The 26,383-nt window shown below is 43.2% G+C and overlaps 1 protein-coding gene across 8 annotated transcripts in view; it reads right to left on the bottom strand.

Annotated features, from left to right (window-relative positions):
* The window catches only part of ZNF410 (zinc finger protein 410), a 31,704-nt gene extending 5,348 nt beyond the window's left edge, over nt 1-26,356 (bottom strand). Inside the window, exons 1-9 of one of the 8 annotated variants that reach the window (XM_043549943.1) lie at nt 24,774-26,356; nt 22,441-22,522; nt 17,677-17,864; nt 13,488-13,623; nt 13,066-13,284; nt 12,583-12,774; nt 11,090-11,249; nt 9,616-9,797; nt 6,340-6,429 (exon numbers count right to left, since the gene is read on the bottom strand). In XM_043549943.1, coding sequence (XP_043405878.1) covers nt 6,340-6,429; nt 9,616-9,797; nt 11,090-11,249; nt 12,583-12,774; nt 13,066-13,284; nt 13,488-13,623; nt 17,677-17,709 — 1,012 coding nt within the window. In that variant the 5' untranslated portion in view covers nt 17,710-17,864; nt 22,441-22,522; nt 24,774-26,356. The other 7 variants (XM_027827605.3, XM_043549944.1, XM_007065233.4 and 4 more) reach the window with 7 other exon arrangements.
* Nucleotides 26,357-26,383: the final 27 nt, after the last annotated feature.

The following is a 26,383-nucleotide window of genomic DNA, read 5'->3' as shown; positions in this document are numbered from 1 at the left end:
AATTCTAGAATAACAGAAATACCTGTAATATAAACATAAGACCTGTAATAATGGGGGATTTTAACCTTAACAGATATCTGTTGGAAAAGTAATACAGCAAAACACAAAATGTCCAATAAGTTCTTGGAATATGTTGGGAACAACTTTTTGTTTCAAAATGGGGAGGAAGTAACAAGGGGGACAGTCATTTTAGACTTTGATTCTGTCTAACAGGAAGGAATTAGTTGCAAATCTGAAGGCAATTTGGGGGAAAGTAATCACAAAATGATAGATGTAATGATTCTAAGGAAAGAAAGGAGTGAGAGCAGCTGAATATGGACAATGAACTTCAAAAAGGAGGCTTTAACAAATTCAGAGAACTGGTAGATAAGTTCCATAGGAAGAATATTTAAGAGAAAAACAAGTTCAGGAGAGCTGGCAGTTTATCAAAGAGAGTATCTATATTCAAGGCACAACAGCAGACTATCCTGGTGTGAAGAATTAGAATATGGAAACATGGCTGCATCAGAAGCTCTTTAATGGCCTGAAAATCAAAAAGGAAAAAATTGCTAAAGATGAGTGTCACGCTGCCTGGAATGGCTCACAACTGTGAGTGACACTCTCCGATCAGACTGTCAGAAAACAGGGAGACACCTCAAAGTGGTGGTATGTTCTATAATTAGATTTCATTAAGCCAGTAACAAACGTGAACTCCTGGATCACTACATTAGCCTTACCCATGGAGTCAAGGATAGCCCCCTTAGGCGCTCCAGCCGATATTACCATCCAGACAACTGGACTTTGTGATACTTGTCATTATGCCAAATATCACATCACATTAGGTTACTCCTGTGATGTTATATGATTAAAATATGACCATGTAGATCATTGTTCCTACCACTGTTATATAATTGCAACAAATCTTGTACAAAGTATATCATGTAAGATGTCTTTGGAAAAGTTTTGATTTGCTGAATATGATTACACTATTTGTATACATGTATAATTTTTGTAGCTGAAGTTATGAATATTGACTATGTACCTGTACTTCAAATGTGTCTGCCCCGTGGTAGTTTGCATCCATGGCCAGCACATTGTGAATGGAGTATTCAAGTTGATGGCTCATCAACAAACACAATGAACCATGAAAGAAATCTATCCACACCTGACATGGGTAAAGACACCTGCTATGACTCAGCAAAGCATGCATGGACATGTGACTTGCCCATGTGACTCCAAACTCCATCTTGTTACTTGTATTTTTCCCACAATCTGTGCGGAGGACTTTGTTTGAAAAAAATGGGTTTCCCTCCACATGGCAGAAGCTATAAAAGGCCCTGGAAGCATCTCCATTTTGCCTCTTTCCTGCTCAAACCTCTGGACTATGAACTTATACTATGGGAGCATTCTAACAAAAGGACTAAGGACCTTTCAATGTTTTGGAAGTAACCAAAGACTTAACAAGCCAGCAGTTTATTCCATCATTGCTACAAGTCTGATCCAAGAACCTTGCGATTTTTGTATGTATTTGATTCCTTTAACCAATTTTAACTCTCACCTTTCTTTCTTTTTATAAATAAATCTTTAGATACTAAAGATTAGCAACAGCATGATCATTAGGTAAGACCTGAGTTATATATTGACCTAGGTATGTGGCAGGTCCTTTGGGATCAGAAGAACCCTTTGGTTGATGAAACTGGTTTTAAATAACCACTCATCATTAAGTCTAGTGTTTTTGGTGGTGATACAAGGACTGGAATACCTAAGGAGACTGCTTTTCTGACTTCTTGTTAGCCAGTGTGGTGCAACAGAAGTTTACTTCTGCTGCTGGTCTGGTATATCTTATGGGAGAATAACCACCAGTTTTGGGGGGTGTCTGCCCTATTTCTCAGCAGTTTGTCCTGAATTTGGTATTCTCAGTTATGACCCACTGAGGCACAGTGACAACTCCCAACCAAAAGGGTCAGTCACTTTACCCTAGGTCAATGGATACTCTCAATCTCCAACCAAAGACAATGCTGGCAGCCAATTTCTCTAGTAAACTAACTAAAGATTTATTAGCTAAGAAAAAGAAACGTTATTGAAAGGTTAAAAGCAGGTAAAATACATTAACAGGTCAATAAGTCTGTAAGTCCAAAATGACAGCAGAGATGTAGTAATCTGCTAGTTTTCTAGAAGTTTCTCAGGGTTCCCCAAAATTGTTTTGGGTATCTCTGTCTTGCATCTGGAATGCTTCCCTGAGAGTGTCCAAATAGTTCATAGATATAGGATCGTTCCCTGCATCCATTCTTATAGCTCCTTTCCATGGAAAGCAATCTGGGAAGTGCTCTCATTCACAGTATGGGCTTCTCCTTGGTTGACTAAATGCATACTGAGTCTGCAGATTTCCATTGTTGAACATAATGACCCAGGCTTTAAAGTTAGCAGCCCTCTTCATTTACATTTCCAAGGCTCCAATTGTGTTTGATTGGTAAGAGTAATTACCAGGATATAAACTATGTAAATTGTAATGTAATAGCAGTCCTTCCTTAGTTTTCACGAAGTTTACACATCAAGTAAATTCTCATCTTAATACTAACTCACCTTTTGATCTAGGGTTAATTAAGTACAGGAATATACATAACATAATGTGATAGCAATCAACAGAATATAGACAGGTTAAAACAATATCTATTAACACATAAGCATATTGATCTATGTACACTAGGCTACTTAACATTTCTTTGATATTCACACAGAAGTGAATTGGCCTACGGCTCTGACCTGCTGGGCGGTCAGCATTACAATAAGTATCAGAATAGCACAAGCATGCAGGGACAAAATCAGAAAGGCTAAAGCACAGGGTTGCACCTAGCCTAGCAAGGGACATAAAAGACGTTGTATAAATACATTAGGAACAAGAGAGAGAAAGATGAAGGAAAGTGTAGGTCCACTACTTAGTGGGGAAGGAGAGCAAATAACGGAGGAGACCAAGAAGGCTGAGGTGTTTAATGTCTATTTTGCTTCAGTCTTATCAAAAAAGGTTAATTGTGACCAGATGCTTAACACAATTAATATTAACAACAAGATGGAAAAAATACAAAGTAAAAGAATAAGGTAAGAACAGGTTAAAGAATATTTATATAAAAGTCAGATGTATTCAAGTCAGCAGGGCTAGATGAAATTCACCCTAGGGTACTTAAGGAACTAGCTGAAGCAATCTCAGAACCATTAGTGATTATCTTCAAGAATTCATGGAGGACAGATGAGGTGCCAGAGGACTGGAGAAGGGCAAACATAGTACTTTCTTTAAAAAAGGGGAACAAAGAGAACCCAGAGAATTATAGACCAGTCAGTCTAACTTCAATACCTGGAAAGATACTGGAACAAATTATTAAACAGTCAGTTTGCAAATACCTAGAAAATAATAGGGTGATAAGTAGCAGTCAATGTGGGTTTGTCAGGAACAAATCATGCCAAAACAATCTAATTTCCTTCTTTGACAGGGTTACTGGCCCAGCAGATGGAGAGGAAACAGAACTAGTCAATCTTTTACTCCTGGGGGCATTCTGCACCAAAAAAAATAAAAATTCTCCACACAATATTTTAAAGTTCTGCAAAATTTGTCAAAACAACACTACATGATCACACCAGTTTCAATTATTTTGGTAATTTATTTCAAAATACCTGTCAGCAAGTATGTCTGTAACAATACAGGCAAACACAAAAATTCCCCCAGGAGTAGAGAGTTAAAGAAACCCATATGACAACTGAGTTCCTGTTTCTCTGCCTCCTTCCTAGCCCAGAGCCCAGCTGGGGGGCCAGATACCCCTACACCCCTTCTCGAGCCCATCCACAGCTCTCCACCCCCCAGCCAATACACCGGAACCCCCACGCCCCCAGCCGCACGGCCCACCTGGCCCAGATACAAGCACACTCTCCCCGCCCCGAGCCCAGCCATTCCCCCCCCAGCCCAGACACCTGCCCCCCTCCCCAGAGCCCAGGGATCCAGAGGGAGAAACAGCTTGTGCTCAGTCCCAGGCTTGTGTGGAGTTTCCCCGAGTGCCAGCCTCTCCTTCTTTCAGGGCATGCTGGGAACTGCAGCTGCCAGGAACCCTCTAACTCCCTCCCCTCCCCCTGGCAGGGTCTTCTATGTGCAAGCTGGGCTCTGCCAGGTTCAACAGCCCCTAGTGGCAGCCAGCAACATTGCAGCCCATTTCTGTAGGAGAAAGGAAATTCTGCGCACACATTAATTTCTGCAAAACTCTGCATTTCACAGTGGCACAGAAATTCCCCCAGAGTAATCTTGATTTTAGTAAGCCTTTAGACGCAGTCCCACATAACATTCTCATAAGCATACTAGGGAAATGTGGTCCAGATTAAATTAGTATAAGGTAGGTGCAAACTGGTTGAAACACTGTACTCAAAGAGGAATTATCAATGGTTCACTGTCTTACTGGGGGGGGGGACGTATTTAGTGGGGGCCTGACGAGGTCTGTCCTGGGTCTGGTACTATTCAATATTTTCATTAATGACTTGGATAATGGAGTGCAGAATATGCTTATAAAATCTGCAGATGACACCAACCTGGGAGCGGCTGCAAGCACTTTGGAGGAGGGGGTTAAAATTCAAAACACTGACAAACTGGAGAACTGGACAGAGGCACTGGCCACTGTCAGAAGACAGGATACTGGGTTAGACTGATCACTGGTCTGACCCAGTATGGCCATTTTTATGTTCTGATGTGTGAAATCAACAAGATAACATTTAATAAAGAAAATACCAGGAAGGAAAAAAATCAAATGCACAACTACAAAATGGGGAATAATTCGCTAGGTGATAGTACTGGTGAAAAGGATCTGGGGGTTATAGTGGATCACAAATTGCATATGAGCCAACAATGTGATGCAGCTGCAAAAGAGGCTAATATTCTGGAGTATATTAACAGGAATGTCATATGTGAGATATGGGAGGCTATTGTCCTACCAATAAGGCCTCAGCTGGAGTACTTTGTTCAGTTTTAGACACCACACTCTAAGAAAGATATAGACAAATGGGAGAGAGTCCAGAGGAGAGCAACGAAAACAATAAAAGGCTTAGAAAACCTTACCTATGAGAGGTTAAAAAAAAACTGGATAGGTTTAATCTAGAGAAAAGAAAACAGAGGAACTGATAGTCTTCAAATACATGCAGGACCGTTATAAAGAAGACTGTTCTCCATGTCCACTTAAAGGGCAAGAAGTACCGTATATACTCGTTCATAAGCCAAATTTTTTTAGTAAAAAAGGAAAGCATCAGAGAAGGGGGTCATCTTACGAATGGGTATAGAGAGGGGAGAGGTGGGACACAGCCCCTCCCCGCAACAGAGGGAGCAAGGAGAGGCAGCACAGCCAGCAGAGCCAGAAGGGAAGAGGCAGGGCCAGAGTCTCTCCACTTCTGACCACGCTGCGCTCCCCCCAGCCTCCGAAGCAGCTGCAGCTCTGGCCCCGGCCCACCAGAGCAGGCTGCAGCCGCGACGCCCCGCCCGGCCCTCGCCAGATAAGGTGGGAAGGGATGGGATGGGGAGTGTGTGGGGGTCCCGGGCTAGGGTCATGTGGGGGGTGGTCACAGGGGTTACTCCCCTGACCCCCAGCTTCTCCCCCCCCAAAATTTCCCCACCAGTTGATGTCCCGGCCCCTAAGGGTAAGCAGCTGGCACGCTGGGACACTTTCTTTACTTTGGTTTACCTCCATGCCTGCGGAGGCTCGAGGTAAATAAACCATCTCAGCCCGCCAGCAGCTTATCCTGATGGCCCGGGAGCCAAAGTTTGCCGACCCCTGAATTATAGGGTCGGCTTATGAATGGGTCATAAAAATTTTCCCTTTTTACTTATCCATCTTGGGGCAGTCGGCTTATAAACGAACCGGCTTATGATCGAGTATATACAGTAATCAGCTTAATCTGCTGCAAGGGAGATTTAAATTAGATATAGAAATACGTTCTAATCATAAGGGTAGTTAAGCACTGGAACAGGTTTCTAAGGGAGGTCATGGAATCCTGTCATTGGAGGTTTTTAAGAACAGATTAGACAAACACCTATCAGGGATGGACTAAGTATACTTGGTCCTGCCTTAGTGCACAGGACTGAACTATATGACCTCTCAAGGTCCCTTCCAGACCTACGGTTCTATGATCCTATAATGACAGAGACTGGCAGAGGGTGGAGATCACAAAATCCAGGACAGGGCAGATACCAGGTACAGGACACGTTGTCCATGAAGGAAGTACTAAAAAAAACACAACACGAAGAACAGTTCCACAGAAAATAGGGGATTTTCTACTGAAAACTAGACCAAAATACTGCAACACAGACATTTAGCATATAGGCCTCATCTACCCTACCTGAGTGGACAACCAGGTGTTTCCGAAGGCTGGAGTATTCAGCAAATGAACGACCACATCCTTGTGCCTCACACAGGAAGGGCTTTTCTCCTGTATTGCATGAAACACAAGTTCTTAGGCATTAACACCTGTACAACATTTTATCTTTCAACCTCTTGTAACATCCCTCATCCACATTCATTCCCCCCCTTGGCCTTACATTACAGCTACCAAAGTTCACCAAGAAGGCAGACTCCTTATGAATTTGTTTAATGCAACTTCTTCATTGGCTGTGAGAGTCTATGCTGAAACTCCTTCTCCTCCAGTCTGAATGTGACTCTTCCATAGCATTTCCAGCCCATGACCACAAAAAGAAGCCAATCAGGGCTCAGCTTGTCCATCTGTTTCTTAAAACATCTTTCTAGTATTAGGTGCCCAGAAAGTAACACAATATTCCAGGTGTGGTTCCATAAGAACTATGTAGAAACTGACTACAACCCTGGCTGCTCTGAGATGTCATGCTCATCTCTATGCAGCTCAAAAATCACATGGGCTTGATTTGTTGCCATACCATATTTCAAATCCATATCTGAATTTTCTGATTACTATCATCCCTTAGATCTCTTTCAGTCAATACTGCTTCTTAGTTTTCTGCCTCCCACAGAATATCTGTGTTTGGGCTTATTATTCCCCAGATGTATTTGTTTTCATATTCCTAGGCGGAATCTCATTGCTATTTCCTTCTCATATGTCTAATCTTTATAGATCCCTTTGTATTTCTCCAGCCTCATCGGTGTTCTCATCTTCCAATTTAGAATCATCTATGAATTTCATTAACCTGTTCTTAACCCTCTTCAAGGTCACTAACGAGGATGTTAAATAAAATTAGGACAAACAGATGCCTGCAGCATCCATTAGAGAGCTGCTCACAACTCAGTACATTGCTGCTTATTATTACCCCTTAATCACAGCCCTACAGACAGATTTCATGCTATGCATCAGTCACTGCCAAGGCAATTTGAAATACTTCACACAAGACTAATGAGACATTGTGTCAGATGACATAGAAAAATCCACGTATATTATATCTATCACATACCCTTCATCCAGTAATTTTGTAAATCAGTGAAAAGAGTGCTCATATATTTAATGTGACTTCTTCTTTCTAACTCTTCTCCCATGCAATTTATTGCTTGGCTTAATAGTTATTGGGGTATTTGATATATCTGAAAGGGATTCAGGTAACATGCTCTGACCTGTACTGTGGTAGTGAGAGCGTCCATAAGATTCTCATCAGCCATTTATGTAACTTCCACAATCTTGCTCAAGATATAAATATTAGGAAGAAAAATTAGTACTGATGACACCCAATCAGTGGCTCAGCATATAGTTCCATCTATAGAAATAGATGGTGGGTTTGTTTGAACACAACCACAACTTGGAACTGTCTTCATGTTTCGTACATGAGGATGGTTCCCCCAACTTCCTTAAGTCTCATTTAATTTACACCAAAGCAAATATTTGCCACTTATTGCTAGCCATGATTTGGGAACAACTGGTCTGAGACATTTTTTAGTTTAGATACGCTACTTTCTGCTGGTTCTGAAGCCACAGTATACACAACATCAGGGCCAACAAACCTTAGCCCTCCCTGCAGAGAAAGATTAACAAAGTAGAAAACTGAGTCCAAAGACAACCCCAAACACACTATCACTACACATGCAAAACTTCACTATTCTGGTATATCATTTTCCATTACATCCCAGCTCCCATCCTTCAATTGTATGTTCTCTAGTTAGACAGTAAACTCTTCAAAGCAAGGATCTTGTCTTCATAGACATCCACAAAGCACATAGCACACTGGTGCAATATAAATAAAACATGAGAGTGGAGCATGTATGTTCTGTGCCGCAGAAGTGTTTGTGGAACTACACTCAAAATCTGAGCTTTCATTTTAATAAAGTTGTTTTCAGCCTTTGCAATTGTAAAAGTAATTTTAAAACATTAACCGAGTAAGAACTGATGCAGTGTTCTCTTCCTGAGTCTCCAGTCTCAAACAATATTCTCAGACACACAGACTGCCCCGTACATTTCAATCAATTGTTAACACTGAAACCTAAAGATTTCAGTTTAAATGTCAATGTTGGGGACTATTAAACTATTGAACATTTTAGCAGACACATCCAGATAATGTGCTTATCTCAATTACACACTGACTCCCTACACTTTTCTAGGAATATAAAGCCCCAAATACCCACTACTTAGCTGCCAAGATCTTCAGCTAGTCCCCCAATTTCTATGATGCAGATCTGGACTGTCAATGTAAAAATCTGCAGCATATTAAGAACTGAAAATGTGTGGACACTTAAAAATAAATTTAATGTATACTACAACAAACAGGGGCTACAGTACAATTGAATTATTCATTTTTATATTTATTAGAAACCTTCATTTTTTATTTTAAATGTAATTGTCACAGAATTCAGGTCCAGCTGGATGCAGAGGGCCAAGCATACAGCAGTATACCTTGATTAGCATAGCATTTGTGGAGCACTTTACATTATCAGAATGCTGTACTAAGCATTATCATTGCTTCTTCCTAATAGACCTTTCAGCTATGATTTTTGATCCTCTCCCCTCTAAACATTGCCTCTGTAGACATTTCTCAACATATTTAACTTTTATTTTACAAGTAGCACAGGTAATGAGAGAGCTAAATTCAAGTTAATCTAGATTCTATCAACAAGTTCATGTTTAGGTCTCATTTAATTTATACCAAAGCAAATATATGCCACCACTTGAATCAGTCACTAGTCCAGTTAGGACTGTATATCTAAATTCAACAGCTGCAAGGACATGGGGCTAGGTCAGGACTCATTCTGGACAAGTACCTCAACCTACTTTGCCTCTTTACTCATAAGAATTTAAAATGGCTTCTCCAAAAACCCTTAAAATGCCAATTTTCAGTTATCATCCACCTGGGAACCACAGTCTTCTGAGAATTTAAAAAAGGTCCTGGGACTGACTTAGGAGGGAAAACAGAAATTTATATAGTTTGGCTAAGTGACAACTAAAAGAGGAACATGATAAAGTATACAGCATCTGAAGGGTGTAAACTCCAAGAAGAGAGGAATTATGTAAGGTACTGCACGAGTAAACAGCTGGTTAATCACATTGATAAGTGATTGTAAGTTGGAAGATGAGGACACCAGCAAAGGTACATATGGACACTGCTCTCCCTGGACCATTTCTTGGGGAGTGTTTCCTTAATGAAGAAGATCTGGGATTTAAACGCACCAGTATGAATCCGCAGGTGGTTCTTCAGATTCCCAGCTGTTGTGAACTGCTTCCCACAGCCCACCTCAGTGCAGACAAATGGTTTCTCACCATTGTGAGTTCGCATGTGTACCTTCAGCCTTTGCAGGACATAGAAGCTTTTCCCACAACCTTCTGCTGGGCAGGTGAAAGAACGATCATTCCTGAGAGGCAACAAAAGAACTGCAGCAACGGGTTACGAAACAATGTATTTTCTCAGGAACATTCAACTCTGCTGCAACATCTGTTTTTTAAATAAGGTTTCTACCTTTCACTCACTTTTCAACTGAAATGAATGGAGGCACAAGGAAATTAAGTGACCTAACCAGGTAAGTGGCTTAAATCTGTATTTAACTAGATTACTCATTAAGCAGCTTCTACCACATGGTCAGAAGTTGTAAAATCTGTTGGAAAAAGAAAACAGAAAATAAGTCCAAGCCTCTTTGGCTTATATCACAAGTTTTTTGCAACCTCAACTTTGTTTGGAACAGATGACCTTGTGCAAGGCAACATAATGCACATATGTGATAACATTCCCCCATATGCCAGAGTCCGACGTAGCAACACCCTTACTATAGCTGGGATTGGGATAGGAGTGCTACATGTACACGAGATGGGGAAGCTGAGTTAACATTGTCCGTCACACAGGATATTTTAGATAGCTCCACTTTAAAATATCATTAACGACCAGCAGGAAGAGCCTAAATCCGACTTACTTTTTTCTATGTATGTGGCATAGAGATGACTCTAACACATACAGTCACACTGTTCTAGTTTCTGAGGGGAGAGCCAAATTTAGAGATCGGCTCAACAGTTACCATTCCTTTCAATTTCTCTATTTTAAGTTAATATGAACTCTTGAGTCTTTTCTTTTTTGGGACAGGTGTGAATATAAGAGACAGTGCCAAGGTGAGGAGGCTCAAAATTCAAGAACCCTGTTTTCCTGACTTTGGATTTAAATACCATACCGCAGCCCAATCTCATTTTCTTTGTGCACCCCCTTCCACCAAAAAAACCCAAGTGAGTCAATATTTTTCTAGAAACACTTGGGCCAGTTCCAGCCCCTTCAGCAACACTTTTTCTTTTAATTTTCAAGTTTACATTAATAATGTTTTCTATGAACTAGGAGCTTTTCTGTAAAGAGGTCAGCTTTCCCTAAGCCACAGTGGATTTCATGGAGGATAAAGGGAATTTTCAAAATAAACATTTTTCTGCACTGGATACCCTCCCAGCCAGGCTGAGTGTGTGCAAGAGGGGCGTTGACCATAAACCCTTGTTAGGGAGACCATTCAGCAGCTAAATCTGGGTTTTACTCAATTTTGAGTTTCCCTTTGCCCTTCAGCTTCGAAGAAAGATTTTACACAATGGGAATTAATAAATGATGTTTTGTATAAAGATTGGAAATTTCTGTAAGGTCTTTCTTGGTCACCATAGCAGAGATCTCTGCTCTACTCACCTGTGAGTTTTTAAATGATATTTGAAGTGGGCTGGCCACACAAATGTCCGATCACAGCCCTCAACTGTGCACTTCAGCTTCTTCTCTACGCGGGACAGGTGAGGGATGGGACTGGAATCTTTCGGCTGCCCATCTCCTGAGCAAAGATGAACACTTTCACCTAGAACAGAACAGAAAGAACTGTCAAAGTCCACAGCGGAGATGGATTACTGTATGAAAAAAGAAAAGGAGTACTTGTGGCACCTTAGAGACTAACCAATTTATTTGAGCATAAGTTTTCGTGAGCTACAGAAATGCATCGGATGCATCCGATGAAGTGAGCTGTAGCTCACGAAAACTTATGCTCAAATAAATTGGTTAGTCTCTAAGGTGCCACAAGTACTCCTTTTCTTTTTGCGAATATAGACTAACACGGCTGTTACTCTGAATACTGTATGAAAGAGACAGGATAACCCTGAGTATAATCCAGGCCTAAAAACCAGATGTGTTCCTGGTTATCATGTATTTACTTAGTCCTAAAAACTAGATATTTCTACCCAGCCCATTGCAGGGACCACATACATGTCTACCTATCTTCCCAGTCCTATAAACTATTCCCAGCAAGGTACCATATCATATCAGCTGCCTCCAGATCAGATTAATGATAGGGAGTGCATAATGCTGAGAGATCAGAGGCCACAAATATCAACTAAATAGTAATATTAGGTTACTTCAACTATCCAAATATTAAATAGTCAAATGTCACCTCTGGATTCAGTCAGCATAAGCAATTTCTCAACACCTTAAATGACGACTTCTTGGAACAGCTAATTCTAGAGCACAGAAGAGGACTTAATTATTTCAAGACATAATTGTAGTTAAGCCATTAAGTGACCACAATATAATTAATAGATCAAACAGGCATCCCTCAGAAAACTGAATACCAAACCTAGTTAAGCCACTAGAAAGGCACATAAAATAAAGCAGACAATATGAAAAATGGACATTATGAGGATTAAAAGGTAATTTGAAGACCACAAACTGTATACAAAAAGAAACAACAAAAGATTCTTTAAGCAGATCAGAAGCAGGAAGCCTGCAAGAGAATTAGTGGGTCTACTGGATTACCAGGGAACGAAGGAAGCAATTAAGGAGGTAAGGACATTGCAAAGAAATTAAATGATTGTCTTGCATCAGTCTTCACCACAGAAAATTTTGGGGAGATACCTTCGGGGTAGGTATTACAGTTGAAGAACTGCTTTGAACTCAAACTATTGAACATATTTTCTTAGAAAATTAAATCTGTATGTTTTCAGTCCTAAGAGATACTGAAACCTTGCTTTAACAGAAAACCTCAATACAGCCTTAACTATAGAGATGCTAACAATGCCACTATAACGATTTTGTCTATTTAGAAACTATCCTGCAATCAGATAGGATACACAACTAAAGCTACAGCTAGTTGCCTTTAACAGAAGGTTAAATCTTTAAGATAGTAACAAGACATCACCTACCATTATTGCTTGCTTTGGCATTCTTTGCGAGCTGTGCTCGAGTGGCAGCAATCAAACTGTCATGGGCCAATTCCTGCACTCGTAGAAACCATGGGGTACTGCTGTCGGTGCTGTCATGGGAGAGAAAGTCATTCCCAGAATCCTCTGCTTCATCCTGAACAAACACCAGGTGCTCTGCTGGACAGCCCAGGCCTGGAAGAGATGGCAGCTCCATGAGACAGAAAGATAGTCAATGAGAGGGGACTCTCTTGCTTCTCAGAATCTAATATCCATGGTACAGACATAATATTTGCATTAAGTCTCCACTGACCTCTGTATTGTGGAAAGCTGCTGATGGTTACATGCTCCTGAATAATATCCACCAATACCCAGAAAATTTCATATTTCCCCTTCATAAGGAGCTGGGACAAAGATACACTTGTATCTCCCGCATTCTACTGTCTGAAACAGATCCAGCCAGATAACAACAAGAAGGGGAATTACCTGCTCTTGTTAGGTTGAGAAGAATAAAGGAAGTGCTGTCACTGGGCTGGAGGTCTTGCAATAAACCGGAAGGCTCTGGACTTGACAGGAGCTCAGGTGGTTTCTGTACTGTTTGTGCCCTTGTCTCCTCGCCGTCAGGGCCTACATTTACCTGAAGGCTTCTCAAGACAGCAGATGAAGGAACATCTTTGGAGGAGTTAGTGTGACTTGGAGAATCATCTAATGAAGAGAATGAGATCACAGACCTCTAAGTAGCAAAGCTCCACCATTAATGAAAAAGTCCTAATAACTCTTCTGAACCTATCCCTCCTCCACCACCAGGATCCCTTCTCAGCAAGAAGTAGGGAGAACATGCTGCAGTGGCACAGTGGAGACAGCTATATAAACAGCACTCCCACACAAACCTGTACCATAGATTTTACCTGGCAACATCAGTCTGTTGCATTCTGAGGTCTCAGTCACAGGAAGGAGGGAGAGACAGGTGATGCCTTTAGGTTCTGATTCCACCAGCCCCCGCCCCAGTGGAATAGATGTGTTCTGAACAAATTGAACCAGCAGCTGAAAAAGAGAGGATCTTGAAAATAGGATTCAGCAGTGAGCAAATCTGTTTATAGCACAAGGTTCCAATGAGATAACAAAAGACATTGAGTTAGGCTTCCTCTACCTTGTAATACACACAGAACCCAACCCAACATTCCTGGAAGTCCATGGAAGTCTTCCCACTTACTTCAGTGGGAACTGGATTCAGCCCATAATTGAAAAATTTAGCATTTATACATGACATCCCCAATTATTTCATGAGATTGATAATCTTGATTTTTCTTTAGAAATTCAATAAGAGAGCCTAGCTCACTATAGGTAGTAGTGATGTCTATTATTAAAGCTGCATATTACTTGCCATTACAACCCTCATTTTCTGTCCCTTATCGCTGTCAAGCTCTAACCTTTCAATCCAAAATTTTCCATGTTTAATCTCTGGCTCAAGTTGATTTAACAACAATTATTTTTAAATCAAAAATGGATTAGCCCTTTTCAAGAATGTAGGGAGTAAAACAGTAGGGAGCTCTGTCAATATAATAAATATTTTTATATCAAGGGTTTGGAGCAGGAACCAAAAATTTGACAAGAAACTAATCCTGAAGTCAGAGAAGTGTCCCTCTGAAAGTCTGCCCAGATTTGTCCAAGTTCTGAGCTGTAGAATTTGTACATTGTTTACTCATTCTCTCTTCATCACAAAATCTCAAAGTTCAAACTCTTGCCACACTACACTGGGCATGTTCCTGGGCCCCTCTAAACCTCTGTCATTCCAAAGTGAAAGCAAAGTTTTACTTCCAGGACACAGACAGAAAAAAATTGATCCTCTCACCATTGTCAAATTCCACCCGCAAATCAAAACACCCTTTGACTTACAGAAGAAATAGTGGGCTAGGAGCCAGGAGATCATTAATTCCAGGCCAACCTTTTCCAATGACTCACAATAATTCTGAGCACTACTCAATCCTTATTATCAAGCAAGGCATCAAAACCTTACACCTAAGAAAACATGAGGATAAATTCCTGGGGACCAGAGAGGCTGCACAAGGTCATTTCTGGCAGATCTACAAAGAGAACTCAGATCTCATCGACTTAAGACATTCTGCCTCAGAAAGAATATGCCAAATCTATGTGCTTGGGGTCTGTAAAATGGAGCTACTCCTGCTTGCATTCACAAAATACTCTGAAACCCACATATGGATGAGAATCATTAAAAATATACCACTCAGGAGTCTTATCCTTCAGTTCCGTGCTCTGTCCATTAGACCACAGAGCCAGGACTAGAATCCAGGAATCCAGACACCCAGCATTCTACTGCTGTCTAATAAATATATATGATGGAATTTCTGTGTCCTTTTAAATTAAAAAGATAAAATTCCAAAAGAAATCTTAAGAGAACTTTACCCTTATTGTGATATAGCCTTTAATTATATGTTCACATACAGCTCAGTGACTAAAGCTGGCTATCTGTAGGAGTTCTCCCCCTCATTACACACCTTCCAACTTTGCAACTGAGAATGAGACAGAGGGCTGCAGACAGAGAAATAATGGTTGCATGATAAGGGGACTGGTCTGGGACCAATAGAGCTGGGTTCCATCACTGCCTCTAACTCAGACTTACTATGAGATGGGGAGTATGTCACTATATAGACTAATTAACAGAGATAATTGTGACAGATATAGCAACCCCATGTAATATCTTTGGGCACCATACTGCTGAAAGCTTATAAATAGTTTATATACGATGGTGTTCTGCTCCATGAGGATGGGTTACCATAGCTCCTACAGGACCTAAACACAGTGGGGGACGATTAATGCGAGTAACTGAGACTAAACAACTCAAGAGAAGTTCCACCCCCAAGGCAGTTTGCATATACTGGTTCAGGGTGGGTTTTCCAGACATTATGAAGCAAAGAAAGGGTTTTTGATATAAAAGAATGAGCTTGAACTGACTTGTGGAATTCTTTTGGATCCGGCAAATGGACACGACCTTCTGTCCAATGGGGCCCCAACCCATGCGGAAAGGTTGGAATGACTTTGGCCTATTTGTGCCCCAGGAGACTGATGGATGACTCCTGATATGGTTAGTGTGTTTAAATCTGCTTATTGTTTTTATTACATTTTCTTTTAAATGCTTTTACCTTAAGAATAAAATTGCTTGCTTAGAAAGAGCTGTGTGATAACTTGTAACTGCTGGCAATACATATATTCATAGCCCTCAGAGAGAAAGCAAAGCAAGGTTCTTGCCTTTAGGCAGACTGGCTTATTGGGGATATTACAGTGTAAGGCAGGGAGCTGTGTAGCCTTAAAATCCTTGGTCAGAAGGAAATGGGACATGGGTCCCTATCCAGAGACAGGCGATGGATGAAGACCAGTCTAGCTGCTCCTGGAGTGGGGGCAGGGGAAAATACAGGTGCAGTTACAATAGTGAGTACTGTCACAGTTTCAGGGTGTGTGCCTCATTTTCTGTGTACCCAAAATTACACACTCTGAGCTTTAATTTCAGAAGTGCTGAGCACTCACAAATCCAAATGAAGCCAATGGAAGCTGCCAGTCTTTTAAACCTCTGCAAAATTAGGTCCTAGGCATCTTAAATTGAGAATTATATTACACCCAAAATTAGTGGACCCTTGAAATTTCAGGTCCTAATTTATCTGTGCTCAGCTCCCCCACCTCCCTAACTCTCTAAGATATTATGAAGATAATTTAAATTGGTGTGGCACTCAGATGGCCATATGCAAGATGAACTGGGCCAGAATCCAAAACGCAATTCAAAAGATCATCAATTCTTATTAGTTATAATACAAGTAACATCCAGAGGCCTCAATCAAAATTGGGGACCATTTTGCCAAGTGCTCTATAAACAGATATTCCCTCTCCTGAGATCTTACTTTTTAGTTTAAGACAAGATTCAACAACAGGGTGTGGTTAACAGACTTGCACATCTTGATAGCTTAGTCATTCAAAGTTATTGGGGTGGTTTTTTTTAAGATATAAATATGAAATATTAAATTATATCCATAGCCCCTACTGCAAACTACCTTGCATGAAATCTATATTAATATAATGAAATGTGGCCTGGCTTATTACTAGAGATACTTTAAAAAAAGATTTCCTCCTACAAGGTGGCTTTGGCTCAAACCATCCATTCACATGTAATAACGTTAGGCTATTAGATGTGGCCAAAAGCAACAGCAGAAAGTCTCTTCTAAAAGAGGGAGTCTTTTATTTTCCCCAGCATAATGATACCAAACCAGTATGCAAAGCCAATAGGATAAAAGCAGCAGGCACAGGTAAGAATATCAAATCTCCCTTATTACAAACATTCTCAAAGAGATAATCTTAAACACCACAATGGCTTTTTTTAAATCCTTCCTCCCAAACATTATCAAATTGACCCCCTCCCAACTCCACCACAAACAATCCAAGGACAGTCAAACATTTTCATAAAGTTGTCACATCTTAACAGAGAAATAGTCTCAGGGACACCTCCCTTCCCATTCACAATCACTTGATATTCCTGTGACAATTAAAGAGATTGACCGCATGGAAAAGTCACATTAAGAAGGTATGTAATGCCTTTTTAGTTTCTTTTAATGCAATTTTGAAGCTGGAACGAAAGGCGAGCCACGAGCACCATGTGACCAGCCAGTAGTCTGAACAAAGATTTGGAAACTTCTGGAATAACCCAAATTCCCAGAATCTAGTAGTGTCACTCTGGTAGGAGGGAAAGAAGTTGTTACAAGGATTAAAAAATAACAAAACAAAAAAAACGGGAAAATATATTTTCTCAGCCACCGTTATTTTATTCAAAAATGGCTGATGAGACTTTGCTCAAACTAAAAAACAATCCAAAAAGTCAATACTTTACAATATTATAAACCACTGAAAATGTCTGATTATAAGAGAAAATATTCTGCCATCTTAAATATAGGGAGTGCTATCATTATCTGCTATGTTTAGGTAGTTTTGAGGAATTACCGTCTACATGGCAAACTGCCTCTTCTGCTGAACTTAAGAGTTGGACCATGAAACAGAAACCAACTCAGGAACTGAACCCAGTTCTGAGCTGCTTACCTCCGGTTTGGATTCTAACTCATCCGATAACATTGATTCAAGTTTCCGATCCCTGCAGCTGTTCTGGGCAAGGCACAAGTTTAGAATTCAGAGCGAACAGTCCCCTCTGATTATTCTCATAGTCTCCTAGCCTTTAAGCAGTGCAGTCTTCCTGCAAGAAGCTGTGCTAGGCAGATATTCAATTTAACCTAAAACAAATAAAAGAATGGAAGTGTAAGCAGCTGAGACCTATCACTCATGAATCAAAGTAAAAAAATATATGGGTATTGTTAAGGAGTACAAAATCCCTGTCAATATGGATGGTCTCTCCAGTTTCTTGAGGTTCTGTTTTACACTCATCTTGGTGTTTATAGTACTATCACAACGGTATCAGAATGCTAACAAAACACTCTAAAGACAAATTCAATTTTAAAAAACTAGTCTCTATGCCTCCCTTCTATTATCTAATTTAAGACTACACAGAATTTAAAAAAAGCAGTACTTTCTGTTGCTTATATACAGAGAAGCACTGCCAAGCCATTCTTCAGGGGCTGTTGCAAACATCTGGGCTTATTCAGATTGTCGGTGGAATGAAATTCCATAGCCAAGGATCCATAATCAAGAAAGCTCTGCTAACTTGTTCCCAAAAAGTCATCTGTTTTCTGATTGTCAAAAAGTCCCTGATGTTCACAGATCTCTTTTGATTTAATTTCACCTCAGTTCTCATGCACACTGCACCTATAAATTAACCACGCTATTTTTTCTACAAATTAGGACGGAAGCTAGATATATTTTTGTTCCCATTTCTGGAAAGTGCTCAGATACTAGTGATAGGAATCAGCAAGAAATTATTATATCCAGTTCTCCTGCTCCATCAATATCACAGCTTCTTGCAAGTCCTAAAAAATGTAATAATCTGAAAAAACACAAGTTCTCATTCCAGGTCAGATCAGCACAAAAATTATTATAGAGCCCTCCTATAGGACTCCCCATGGGTTGTCTGTCCAGATATAGGATGCCCTAGGCAGAAGCCATGTCTTGTACTAACTGTACAGTGACAAGCCCACTGACTGAACTTAATAAGTAAATAATCATAAAATAAAAACAGGGATTAAAGCTTCAAGGGGACTCCTGGTACTTTGTTCATGTTCTAAGATCCCCTTTGCCTTTCAAACTGCAGACTTGGCTGGGTCATTCATCAGTCAGTGGCCATCACACCCAGTGAAATAAGCTACTACCTAAGGGATGCAGAGACCAACCAAGTTGCACTGGTTACGTTACAGGAGCGAAGAAGCCCGGGTCCCTAGTGCGGCTCTGCAGCCCTTCCAAAGAGGTCTGAGATTTCAATATGACCCTTCCTGGCATCAGTGTTACACACGCCAGCACCCAGCCAGCCTCACACGGTGTCTGAGGGCGCTGCCCAGAGCAGCTGGCGGGCGAAATAAGCCAACGCCGTAAAGACAGACAGGTGGGCCGCGACGGGCCGGGAGAGCCCGAGGCCAGGCCGGGGACCGGGCCGGACGGAACCGAGGGAGGCCCCAAGACCCCCAAGCACAGTTGTGTGGGCGGGAACGGGGGCGGGGGTGGCACACACGCGCTCCCACCCCGCCCCGCTCGGGGCAGGCTCCCCCTCAGCGCGGTTGCCTGCCGGGTGCGTTCCCTTCTGAGCCCCGCTCCCCAGCTTCAGCCCCTCCGGGGAGGGCTCCAGACCCCGAGAAAGGGGAGGGGCCAGAACCGCCCCGCGCGAGCCCCCAGGTTCGGGGGAGCAGCAGAGCCCCGGGGACGGGACTGATCCGCGCGCACCCCAATTCGGAACCCCCACCCCCTTCTGACTCCCCCCACAATTCTTACCGGCATCTCAGAACCGCACGGATGTGACGTGAGCCCAAGCCGGAAATGCCAAGGCGTTCAGCAGCTCTATGGTCTGGGCGATTTTCCAGGCTGACGAAGGCCTCAATTCCATGACGCAGGCGGCTCGAGCGGTTACAGGCACCGCCCGGGCCGGGACACCACATCCGGTTCCGGTTTCCAGCCGGGCAGGGGAAGGGGAGCCTCCTCTGCGGATGGGGCCCTAGAGCCCCGTAGCTCTGGCGCTGCGCCAGCCCCTCTGCTCCTACAGGGGGAATCGCATCGCCCCCGTGACCCGGAACCCGCACCAAGCATGCCAGTGTTTCTGGGGCTCTTAACCCTGCTCCCGCCGCTGCAGGCTCCCTGCCCCTCTGCTCTAGGGTTGACAATCTTCTAATTGCAGAAATCGGAACACCCAGGCCCTGCTCCTGCTCATTCCATTCCCCCCTCCCTCTGTGGCTCACTCATTTTCACCAGGCAGGGGATCGGGGTGCAAAAGGGGGTGAGGACTCTTGCTGGGGGTGCAGGCAGGGGCTCTGGGCTGGAGTATAGGAGGGGGTGTGGGCCCTGGGAGGAAGTTTGGGGGCGGGCTCTGGGAGAGGGCTCAGGGCTGGGGCAGGGGATTTGGGCTCCGGGCAGCACTTACCTCAGGCAGCTCCTGGAAGTGGCTGGCATTGGAGATAGAGGGGTGATGGGGGGGGGGGGGGCTCTTCACACTGTCACAGGTCCTGCCCCCACAGCTCCCATTGGCCGGGAAGCTGCAGAGCCGGTGCTCAGTTTGGGGGCAGCATGTGGCGCCCCTGTGGCCACCTCTGCGCCTAGGAGCCAGATATGCTGGCCACTTCTGGGAGCCGCGCAAAGCCAGGGCAGGCAGGGAGTCTGCCTTAGCCCGCTGCACCACCGACCAGACTTTTTAGCGGCCCTGCCGGAGACCCTTTTCAACTGGGCATTCTGGTTGAAATCTGGACACCTGGCAACCCTACCTGGGGCCAGCCCGGCTTCTGCGGCCACCTTCTTAGCCTGGTTCAAGCAGCCCAGCCCAGATCCCTCTCGCTCCGCATGGCCTGGGAAATGGGCTGCCTGGACCCAGCCTGCTCTGCAGGAGCTCTGCTGCCAATCCTGGCCCAGCGCTCTTTCACCAGCCTGTCAGGCAGTATCCCAACCAGCTCCAGTGTACAGCAGTCATGAGTCCCAGCCCCCCAAATCATGAGCTGTTAACAAATAGTATAACATGGGTTCTTTTATTTAAATTGTTCTTTAGAGCTCCCATCTTCCAGTTTTTCTCTGTAACCAGGAGGGCCAGACGCTATGGGGTTGGGTGGTTTCTTTAGTTTAAATTAAAGCTTAGATTCTCATAGAATCACGTGACTCCAGAAGCAGAGGCTTTAAGAAAGTCACCCAATATCACAAGACTCATGATAAAGTCACATGTGCTAGAAACACTGAAGGATCCAAAACCTAGTCTCGTCTCTTCTGCCACCCCACACCCAGTCTGTCTTCTATCCTTGCAATCTTCTCCCTGTTATTCAACTTGCTCCCCTTCAGGCCATCCAAAATAGTGCTGGTGCCTTTTTCATAAGTTTATACTGCTCCAAGCAGTCTGGTCAGTACCAGTGACTGCTGTCTGTCACCAGTATTATCTCATTGTTTCTTTGTACTCCCCGTTCTGTTTGTATCCATGTGCTATCTCTTATACTTAGACTGCAAGATCCTTGGGGCAGCGGCTGTCTTTTTCTGTGTTTGTACAGCGCGTAGCACTAAGGCCTGATTTATGACTCGGGCTCCTAGGCACTAAGGTAATACAAATAATGAATAGTAATACCACTAGCACCAGTGCCTGATGGGAGAACTGTCCAAGCTGGAAGTCTCCTGTATGCCTCCTTTCTACTAAAGGAAGATCTGTCCCTGTTGAGGACTCCCCCTCTATTTGACAAAGAAAGACTGCTGCTTCCCACTATCCCTCCTTTCCAGTAGGATACATTTTTGTGTTTAGCAGGTACTGATTCCTTTCCTACCCTACTTGATATGCACCACAGCCCTTAATACATTAATCCTCACCACATCGCTGGGAGGTAGGGAAGTATGATTATCCCTGTTTTATAGATGAGAAACTGCCCAAGGTGTCACAGGAAGACTGCAACAGGGTAGAGAATTGAAACTTGGTCTCCTGAAGCCCAGGCTGGTACACTAACCACTGGACCATTTTTCCTCTCATCATACAGTACATCATCTTTTATGTTGGAATGTCATTTCACCATATATTAATACACATGAAACCACAAATTGTTGTGCTCCCATTCCTATTTTGATCGGCCTTAACCAATAGTGCTGAGCCAGTACTCGCAGTGAGCAATCTCAGAGATCTGTGGTTTCACAGCAGCTCACCAAGTTAGGGTTATTGAGCCAGTGAACTCACAAATGCACGTCTTCATACAGCCCTACAAAGCTAGAGTGGATAAGCAGATAACCTTGCAAAGGCTCGTAACTTAGCTTTTGCCCAGCTACTGAATATGAAACCTCATTGAAATTTGCATATTGCCATTAGGCCAGTAATACAGAGTTTATGAAACAATGACCTTTGCAGCCTTGACACCAGCTCAATATGCTAAAGCTGCAGAACGAACAATCTCAAAGATTGGCCATCACATGCAGTCCTCAGCTAAAACCTATCCAACGCATCATCAGTGATCTACAACCCATCCTGGAAAATGATCCCTCATTTTCACAGGCTTTGGGAGGCAGGCCAGTCCTCGCCCACAGACAACCCGCCAACCTGAAGCATATTCTCACCAGCAACTACACGCCGCACCATAGTAACTCTAACTCAGGAACAAATCCATGCAACAAACTTCGATGCCAACTCTGCCCACATATCTACACCAGCGACACCATCACAGGACCTAACCAGATCAGCCACACCATCACTGGTTCATTCACCTGCACGTCCACCAATGTAATATACGCCATCATGTGCCAGCAATGCCCCTCTGCTATGTACATCGGCCAAACTGGACAGTCCCTATGTAAAAGGATAAATGGACACAAATCAGATATTAGGAATGGTAATATACAAAAACCTGTAGGAGAACACTTCAACCTCCCTGGACACACAATAGCAGATTTAAAGGTAGCCATCCTGCAGCAAAAAAACTTCAGGACCAGACTTCAAAGAGAAGCTGCTGAGCTTCAGTTCTTTTGCAAATTTGACACCATCAGCTCAGGATTAAACAAAGACTGTGAATGGCTAGCCAACTACAAAAGCAGTTTCTCCTCCCTTGATGTTCACACCTCAACTGCTAGAAGAGGGCCTCATCCTCCCTGATTGAACTAACCTCGTTATCCCTAGCCTGATTCTTGCTTGCATATTTATACCTGCCTCTGGAAATTTTGACTACATGCATCCAACAAAGTGGGTATTCACCCACGAAAGCTTATGCTCCAATACGTCTGTTAGTCTATAAGGTGCTACAGGACTCTTTGCCGCTTTTACAGATCCAGACTAACACGGCTACCCCTCTGATACTTAATCTCAAAGAGGCTGAGCCTTATCAGCAAGCTTCACATACTGAGTTAGTGATCTTGCGGAAACCTGTGCCTTGACATCAGACCAACATGCTAGAAGTGTGAATTCACCGGCTCAGCAAAAACAATCTATCTTGACACCAGACCAGTGAGCTATAGGAAATGAATCAGTAACCTCACAAAGGCGTGTCCACTAACATCAAGCAAGTGAGCTAAATATACTGCGCTAGAGCCTCACAGAGCTTTTCACCTGTCGTCATTCCAGCAATCTGTAGTTGCTAAATCAGTAACCCTCTTTGAAGCCTCTGTCCCAAAATCAGCCCAGTCAATCAGTGGAGGTGAGGCAGTGACCCTCCTGGTTGATGTCAAGAACTGAGAGCTCTCAGAACGCTGTGCTTTAACATCAGACCAGCAAGTTACAGATCCTGAGTCAGTAACTTTAGAGGGTCCTCTGCCTTGATATACTAGACAGCTAGAGGGACTGGGACAGTTATCTTACCAAGGAATGTGCCTCAATAGACATGGAGGAAGCTAGAGATGCTGACCCAGTGATATCACAGATGTCCTAGCCTTGATATCAGCCCATCCAGCAGTAGCTTTTGAGCCAGTGACCTTACCTCCCAGAGACCTGCCCCTTTACATCAGACCAGCAAGCTGGAGGTGTTCAGTTAAATAGCCTGAGTCTTAACATCATCTTAGTAAACTAGAGTTGCTAAGTGGCTACACCACAGCCTATCCTTTGACATTATGCCAACACAGTAGTAACCAGCATCTCACTCAGTAACCTCATACATACCTTTGCCTTCACATCAGCAGTAACCTCATACACAGCTTTGCCTTCACATCAGCCCAGCAGGCTAAAGGAGCTAAGCCAACAAGTTCATAAAGCTTTCTGCTTTGATACTATTACATCAAGATACTATTATACCAAGATTGACATTTTGGTCAATTAATTAGTAATCTTACAAAGACCTGTGGCTTGATATCAACTTAGCAACCTAGAGTTGTTGAGCAGATATTAAAGTAAGCGGGAGTGCATGGGAATAGTTTCCCTTCTGGTAAAAGCAGAGAGAGAATCCACTCTTATCCTGCTCCAGAGCTGTCCACCCTCCTCCCACTTTACTGGCTAGGGAACTGAGGACTCATCTGGTAGGAGAATCTGCATTGTGAGCAGCAGGAAGAGCTGGTGCCTGGCTGAGCAGTTTATGGGGCTCCAAGTCTTTCCTGTGAATACATGGAATACCTCCAATACCCAATGAGACATTAATTATTCATATTGGAAGTTCCATATCTGACATCTTTCTTCTACAGGAAGATCTGTCCCTCTGGTGGTTCCCCCTACAATCCAGATAAAATAAGAGACTCAGCCACATCTCCTCCACAACCTACATTTCAGGATAAACAGCCGAGTACTGAGAGTTCCCTCTCCCCTCCTGGCAGGCCATTGATGATTGTGTGGATTAAGAAGATGGTTAGGAGATATATTTGGAGTTCTGTTTCTGGGATCAGTGAGCTAGTAGTACTTGATACACTAAGTTTTGGGTGTGATTGGTTAATATAAATATGTAAATGATACAAAAAGCTATGTTAAAATAATGGTAAGTCTGCAAAGTCTAGCACCTAAAAGTTAGAAAATGTCAGAGGTAAGGTTCCTCATGCAGAAGACAGATTCCATTCCCCTTTATGAGTTCTATTGTAGTTCCCGTCCCTCCAATATGAGTGTGATGACAGGTTCTTTACCCACTCACCTCCCTGCACCCTATGACTTTGTAATTCCCTTTTTCCATCTTCTAGACTTGATGGCATTCCACCCAAGCTGGAACAAGTGAGCACTGACCCCACATCAGTTCTTAAAAGTGTGTGCATCAGGCAGGCTACCAACAGAATGGAAAAATGGCATCATAGTGTCCCTGTACAAAGGTAAAGGATCTTGCACTGAGTGTTGCAATTACAGGCTGATCTCATTGCTATCAGTCTCTGGAAGGATCTTTGCTAACGTTCTGCTTGGTAGGATGCAGCCTCTTAAAAGGCAACATTATCCACAGCAATCAGGTTTCACTGCTGGGCACTTGACAGTGGATGCTGTCTTTACCCTCCAGTTTCTGGCTGAGCTGCACTGAGCCAGACTTCTTTTGGCCCACTTCTTGTGACATATAGCAACATCAAAGTAGCTTTTGATTTGGCTGACAGGTCAGCACTTTGGCTCACACTGAAAAGAGCTGGCATCCCAGATGTTCAGATAAATCTGGTGCACAATTTTCACAACGCCCCGGCACTGTTCTGTCAAGCTTTTCACTGGACGTTCGGACTTGCCACACCAAACGTCAGAATCAAGTTTGATCAAAGTGTTCACTGACCAAGACTATGACGATGGTGTTGCCCTGCTTGTGGTGAAGCAAGAGAATTTCAGCTCTGTCTTTCAAGGTTTCCAAGATGCTTCCCACACACTATGGGGTTGAACATCTCATGCAGAAGACTAAGGTCCACAATTTCGGAGCTGGACCATTAGAACCCCTGGTGCATGTGCAGTCAAGCACCAAACTAGGTTGCAAGCAGAGTACAAATGGTTGCAGTAAACGGGATGTCCTCCGATGAATTGGTCTTGACACTTCCTGCACGAAGTCCATGTTTTGCTTATGGGAGCAAAAATGTCTGCACTGAGACAAACTTTAGGTTCAAATAAACCTCTGTTCCACCTATATTGCTACATGGGTCAGAAACCTGGACCCTCTTACAAGTTGACTTGGAGCAGTTAGATGCATTCTATATGCTCCGTCAGCACCAAATCTTGGGTATAAAGTGGTTACATTTTGTGCAAAATGCCATAACCTCACAGATATCTGGCCTTCCTTCAATCACTTACTATATTCAAAAGCAGCGTTGCATGCTCTTCCACCATGTCTCCTGGATGAACACCATGCTCTCCTTCGATGTGCAAAGGGGTTCACACCTTAACCCTACCGGCCATTGCCTGTGGGGGCCGCCCCAGAGATTCATGGATTTGCAGGATTAAGTGAGCCAGACCTGGGAATGTCACTGTCCGATGCCTGCTGTGATGCCATCAGCCCTGGTTGTTCTTGCTGGCATGCAGGTCCATAGTGGACTGTGCAAATCTGATGATCTCTCTCCCTCAAGACCTGATTCTGGAGGGAGTTAGCCTGCCCCACACCCCACAGGTAGGCTTGGTGGAATCTTCCATCCTCCCCCACAGCTCAGTCCAGAGGTAGGTTCCATTTCCCTCTATGAGTGAGGTGGGAGTTTCCTTCCTCCCCCCTCCTAGGTCAGTGGTAGCATCCGCAATCCGCAGAGCTGGGTCTAGACGAAGTGCCATCCCCCTCTACGAGTTAATTGGTAGGAT

The sequence above is a fragment of the Chelonia mydas genome, chromosome 6, assembly GCF_015237465.2.
Source record: "Chelonia mydas isolate rCheMyd1 chromosome 6, rCheMyd1.pri.v2, whole genome shotgun sequence".
NCBI lineage: Eukaryota > Metazoa > Chordata > Testudines > Cheloniidae > Chelonia > Chelonia mydas.
The sequence above is the reverse complement of the archived record's forward strand: the minus strand, read 5'-3'. Positions and strand labels throughout refer to the sequence as shown.